The 6485-nt window shown below is 50.7% G+C and overlaps 1 protein-coding gene across 2 annotated transcripts in view; it reads left to right on the top strand.

Moving 5' to 3' along the window:
- Nucleotides 1-5983: 5983 nt before the first annotated feature.
- The window catches only part of SH2D4B (SH2 domain containing 4B), a 171530-nt gene continuing 171028 nt past the window's right edge, over nucleotides 5984-6485 (top strand). For both annotated transcript variants that reach the window (XM_049893814.1, XM_049893815.1), the window contains exon 1: nucleotides 5984-6167. In XM_049893814.1, the coding sequence (XP_049749771.1) occupies nucleotides 5984-6167 (184 nt within the window). The remainder of the gene's footprint in view (nucleotides 6168-6485) is intronic.

The following is a 6485-nucleotide window of genomic DNA, read 5'->3' as shown; positions in this document are numbered from 1 at the left end:
GTATTTTCAATCACATCATATACGTGTGAAAGCTGGACAATGAATAAGGAAGACCAAGACCGAAGAAGAATTGATGCCTTTGAATTGTGGTGTTGGCGAAGAATATTGAATATACCACGGACTGCCAAAAGAATGAACAAATCTGTCTTAGAAGAAGTGCAACCAGAATGCTCCTTAGAGGCAAGGATGGCGAGACTGTGTCTTACATACTTTGGACATGTCTTCAGGAGGGATCAGTCCCGGGAGAAGGATATCATGCTTGGCAGAGTACAAGGTCAGGGGAAAAGAGGAAGACCCTCAACGAGGTGGATTGACGCAGTGGCTGCAACGAGCTCAAGCATAACAACAATTGTAAGGATGGCGCAGGACCGGGCAGTGTTTCATTCTGTTGTGCATAGGGTCGCAATGATTTGGAACCGACTCGACGGCACCTAACAACAACAACAACAACAAAGACACTGTACTACTTTGAAGAATTCAGTCAGTGTTGGGAAACAGAAACTCCAGGGTATGACTGGCAGCTGTGTGTTAGGATAAACTATTATAAAAACGAGAAGCTCTGGTGGTGCAGTGGTTAAGTGCTCAGCTGCTAATGAAAAAGTCGGCGGTTCAAAATCACTAGTTGCTCCACTGGAGAAAGATGTGGCAGTCTGCTTCCATAAAGATTTATAGCCCTGAAAATGCTATGGGGCAGTTCTACTCTGTCCTATAGGGTCACTATGAGTCAGAATGGACTTGATGGCAGTGAGGTTTTTTTTTTTTTTTTTTTTAAATAAAAACACTGTTCTGGGCTCGTTTCCATAGCATTGTTGATGCAGTGGGGTATAAGAGTCTATGGAGGTTTTCTCATCTTCAGAACTCTCATCTGATTTCAGACCAGTTGTTCTCTAGTTCATGAAATGAAAAATACAGCTAATGAGTGCATGTACAAATTTAATATTGTTAAACTTTTATTTTTAACACCTGAGACATAAAACTGGGACCATGCTACACATAATATTTTACATACGGCTTTTCCTCTTAGTATAAATTATGAGCACCTACTTATGCCAATAAATGCTCTTCTCAACATCAATTCTAATGGCTGGATAGCATGTTATCCTATAGATGTGCCATGATTTATTAATCTAAACTATTTTTTTTTTATTGTGCTTTAAGTGAAAGTTTACGAATCAAGTCAGTCTTTCATACAAAAATTTATATACACCTTGCTATGTACTCCTAGTTGTTCTCCCCCTAATGAGACAGCATACTCCACCTCTCTACCCTGTATTCTCTGTGTCCATTCAGGCAGCTTCTGTCTCCCTCTGCCTTCTCCTTTCACCTCCAGACAGGAGCTGCTCACATAGTCTCATGTGTCTACTTGAGCCAAGAAGCTCACTCCTTGCCAGTATCATTTTCTGTCTTATAGTCCAGCCCAATCCCTGTCTGAAGAGTTGGCTTTGGGAATGGTTCCAGTCTTGGGCTAACAGAAAGTCTGGGGACCATGATATCTGGGGTCCTTGTAGTCTCCGTCAGACCATTAAGTCTGGTCTTTTTATGAGAATTTGAGGTCTGTATCCCACTGTTCTCCTGCTCTATCAAGGATTCTCTGTTGTGTTCCCTGTTAGGGCAGTCATCCACTGTAACCGGGTCCCATCTAGTTCTTCTGGTCTCAGGCTGATGTAGTCTCTGATTTATGGGACCCTTTCTGTCTCTTGGGCTCAAAATTACCTTTAAACTCGTTCTATTGAACACATCACTTATTTTGAAGTTTTCACTATTATGACTAATGGTTCAGTAATTATTCTTATATATCCACAGAACCCCTAAAGCTATGACCACTGACGGATGCCCTGGTGGGATCACAGGTAACAAGCAAGGATCTAGCTAGTTATCCTAGCTCCATTTATTTAACACCCATCCTTTTCTTGATATTAAAACCAGTTGTCATTGGGTGGAGTTTGACTCATGGTGACTCCATGTGTGTTAGAGTAGATGAAAACATAACAAATAAAATGATATTTTAGAAAGTGATAAGGCAGAGGTCCCCAGGGTGCAGACAATCCCACTGCCTCAAGCAGGCTGCTTGGCCTGCCTCGAAACTTTGCATTAGAATCCTAGCTCCTTTGCTTGGCTTACCTCACAACTTTGCATTAGAATCCTAGTTCCTTTGCTTGGCCTGCCCCATAAAAATCCTGGCGATGCATGAAGTTATATGTAAACGCCATTGCGCCTGTGTAGTATGATTAAGAATGTTGCTGATGTAGCTTGTATGAACACCCTACTTGTAAACCCCTTAAAAATAACCTTCTGCCTGGACCTCAGGGAGCAGTCTTGGCAGCAGCAGCTATGACTGACTCCTTTCCTTGCGCAATAAAATAAAAGAAACTTTCTGGTCTCCCACCTGGGTCTCTCATTTATTGGCCAATGTGAGTCAGGCTGAGCAGAATCTGGGGTTTCCACCCACAACAGTGATAGGTGCTAAGGGAAAAAATAGAGCAGAGTAAGGGGGATCAGGAGTACAGAAGAGTTAAAATTTGTGGCTGGAGCCAGTGCCTGGAGGTGGCACAGTGGAGGGAGGTGCTGGGTGGCTGTAGAGGAGCAGGTTAGGGAGGGCCTTGTGGGCCAGTGTGAGGGCCTGGAGGCTCTGACTCTGAGTAAAACAGGAGCTACTGAGGGTTTTGAGCAGATCTGATGTAGGTTTTCAAAAGATTTTAAAAAATTAAAATTTAGGTTTTTAAATGAAAAAAAAAAAAAAAATGATGGAAGCCAGGGTGAAAGCAGAGACACTGGATAGGAGGCTCTGGAATGAGGAAAGTCTCCCAATTCTGCCCCCTCCTTCTCCACCCCTGTTTTCCTCATCACCTTTCCTAGACTTTGGCCCAAGTCTGCCGTACAATCTCCCTGCCTTCTGTCCTTGCCTACTCCCCACACCAGCAATAAGTCGACTTTGAGACATGCTCAGAGCCTTCTCCAGCTGAGGACCCTCCAGGGACACAGCTGGTTTGTCCTTCCTGGCTGGTGCCTGCCAGGGTGGGTGTTGATGCTCCAAGCTGTGCATGCAATCCTGCTCTGCCTGCAGTGACCTAAGTAGGCTGATTTTCTTTTCTTTTTTTTTGGGGGGGGGGGTCACACTTTGGGATTTTTGAAATATGTTTTATTTCAGCTATAGGAATTATAATTATATAAGTATTTCTTACTCATGCAAAAAATACAGAATTGTCTAAAGCGGTCCCCCTCTCCTTGCAAGAAGAAATCACAAGCCGTCCTAAACATTTAGATGTTTAGAATATTTTTTCCTTTGTCCGTGCAAAAGTAATCAAACACACAGAATTTAAAAAACAAATTACACTGTACACGCTAGTCTGCACACTGCCCTTTCATTTTCTCTGTGGACACTTTCCCTCGCCAAACAGATGGACCCCATTTTTTGTGACAGGGTGGTATCCATGCTGGACGACACCCCACCCCACCAAGGGATATTCAGGAGGTTTCCCTTAACTTGCACAACAGGACGTGAGGAGGAAAACCTGCTTGCACCAACTGCCCGGAAAGGAATTGCGTTAGCAGGCAAAACTCAACACCCTACGCAGGCCGATTAGAAGGGAGAACGATGTCCCCACATCCGGCCTCAGGCTCCTCGCTGGGCCGCACCGCGCGCCCAGGCCCGCCGCCAGGGACGCCCCAGGCCGGACCTGCGGCCTTCCCAGCCCGGAGGGTAGGTGGCCGGCGCGGCGCGAGCGGGGTCGGGCGGCCGCAAGCCCTCCCCGGCGGGCGCCGAGCCTGCGCTCCGCCGCTGCTCACGTCCCGGGGGTTCAGTGTCTCTCGGCCTTCTGCCCCACCACCGGGCTTGCCAGGGAGCAGCCCTCCTCCACCAGGTCCCTCTCTGAGACAAAACGGGGCGCGGAGGCGGCTGGGGCGGGGGAGGACTAAGGCGGGCCGTCGCATCCCTCAGGTCTGCCATTACCGTCTCGCCGCCACCACCCTCCAGTCCCCATCGAGGGGTAGCGCCATCACCACCTAGCTAGAGAGCTGGACCTCACGCCACACCCCGCCTCTCCCCAAGGCCTGCGCCTTCCTGCCCCCTGCACAGCACTCCTCCTGCCCCGGCCCTTCTTGTACGTGTCTGGGGCCCCCCCGAAAGAAGGACGCTCCAGCAGGAGGCCAGGTCCATTGGCGGCCTCCTCACTAAGACCGGGCAGTGTTTCCTTGTGTTGTGCATAGGGTCGCTAAGAGTGGGAACCTACTCACCAGCACCTAACAACAACGACGACGCCATGTCTCCTCCGAGCTCCGGGAGTCTTACCCAGCCACAGTTAGAGCGAGAAAGCGAAGAGTTGTGCCAGAGGCTTCGGGCGTTAGGACTCGGGGAGGCTGGGGAAGAGCTAAGAGACGCGAGGGGAGCGGAGCCGGGAAGCCAGTGCTGGAGGAGAGGAAAGGATGGAGTTGGGAGAAGACAGAGAGAGGGGGCTGGAAGTCTAGGGCCACAGCTCTGTAGGACAGGAGCGAGGTCAACTCCCAAAGATCCAGGTCACACTGCGGGGCGGTCACTGGGAAGCCAGGGGACCTGGGGAAGGGCAGCCTGCCTCTCCACACCTCTCTCTAACCTTGTGGGCTTAAAGCTCCTCTGAACCGCTAACCCTCCTTCCTGCACGTGCCTTTTTCTTGCAGGGCAGAGGAAGGTGCTCGCTCACGCTCCTGTCCCATCCCTCTTGGGTGCTTGACCCACCTTCCGTCATTGCTGGAAGAAAAGGGGTCATGGAGGTCACCAACCCACCCAACACAGTGCCAAACCCTGTTTTGTTCTTTAATCCCCTGACTGGGCTAGGTTTTCAAACCATCCATGGATTCAGAGTTGCCAGCAGGATTCAATGTGAAGACTGGATGGGGTCCCATTGTGGTGACTTACGGATTGGGTAGCCATAGGCAAGTCACTTACCCTCTTGGAACCCCAATTTCCTTATCCAAGTAAAAGGGCAGCTGCCAGTGGCTCTGAGTACCACTCAGGGAGAACTCTTGCTCTTGGCAACAGGAATTCCACCCCATCCTCACTCAGCAAACCCCAGGGGAGTCCACTTGCCAGGCGGAACTGTGCATTTGACTTGGGCACCCAAAAGAGGCAGTTTCATTCTTTCTTCTGGTGAATTCCAGATATCTGTGCAAAACATCAGCAACAACCACCAAAGTGGACCTTTTTCTGGAGGGTCAATCTGCCAGCACGTGCGTGTCTTTAGAACCTCTTTAGTTAGAAACAGATCTGTCTCCCTTGAGGCCCTGAATTACATGATAAAGACCCCTGCACAGCCCCCACTGATTTTGTTTTGTTTTCTTCCTTGGCTGCAGCAGGTGGTAGAAAGGTCTTCCCTCCCCACAGGCAGAGTGCTGAAAGCATTACCTCCATACCTGCGAACCGTGCCTGGAAAAGAGCAAGGCTGGCAGCAGGGGCAGGTAGAGCCAAGAGCTGGGGAGCCCAGAGCAGCTGGCCAGCTCCTCTGGCCTCTGTTTGAAATTTGCTCAAAAGACATGGAATTAGTAGGCAAAGCCTCCTCTTCCTCTTATCTGCAGAGGAGCGATCAGTTCCCAGCTGGCCAGGGCAGTGTCATTGATACAGCTGGTGTCATCTTTACCTTCCATGAACAGATCATTTGACACCTGCAAGCCCAGGCAGGCAGGCTAGGGCATGGAGCCTGCTGGGCTGAAGGCTCTGGCACACCCTGCCTGTCCTCCCAGAGTCCTCGGTGGGGCCAGTACTCAGGTGCTGATGACCTGCCAGGCGGGCTAGGTTGATTCTGGTGTCTGCTGCCCCCACAGGGTCCCAGCTGCCTGTCTGGTGCCAGCTGCCTGGCCCCCATCGCTGCCCTGGGCAGAGGAGATGAGTGTGTTGCTGGCAGGTAGCTGAGGCTGAGTGACTATGCAGCACACAAAGGGGATGTTGGAAGTGGCCCTGGAGTAAGGGTGGCACCCCAGCCAGCTGCTCCTTGGCGTGGGTGTCTGCAGCACCATGCTGCAGCAGATCCTGAAGGACACATACCTTGACCCTGAGCTGCTGGCTGAGCTTAGCGATGTGCAGAAGCACATCCTCTTCTACAAAATGAGGGAGGAGCAGCTAAGGCGCTGGAGGGAGCTTGAGGCCCAAGAGGCCCTGGCCCAGGCAGAAGGCTGCAGGACCCCCAAAACCAAGCAAGGTAAGTGGCTTGGGAGGTGGGGAAGTTAGCGATGGCTAGGCTTCTTCAAGATGCACTGATGTGAGAAACGTTGGGCTTGGGACCCTGGTCCTGGGAGCATGCAGTCCCATGGGCCAAGCCTCTTTCTGTTGACCAGAACTAAAAGGCACCAAGGCTACAGAGGGTGCTACCAGGGCCCCTGATGGGGTTGGGGAACAGGGGCTTGCTTTGTCTTGTGGGGAGGCTCAAGTTCTGGGAAGACACCAGCAGATCCTCAGGTGCTCAGACTACAGTGGACCACTGCATGGGGAAGACGAGGGTATGTTCTTGACCCCCTGC

The sequence above is a fragment of the Elephas maximus genome, chromosome 8 (assembly GCF_024166365.1).
Source record: "Elephas maximus indicus isolate mEleMax1 chromosome 8, mEleMax1 primary haplotype, whole genome shotgun sequence".
Lineage (NCBI taxonomy): Eukaryota > Metazoa > Chordata > Mammalia > Proboscidea > Elephantidae > Elephas > Elephas maximus.
The sequence above is the reverse complement of the archived record's forward strand: the minus strand, read 5'-3'. Positions and strand labels throughout refer to the sequence as shown.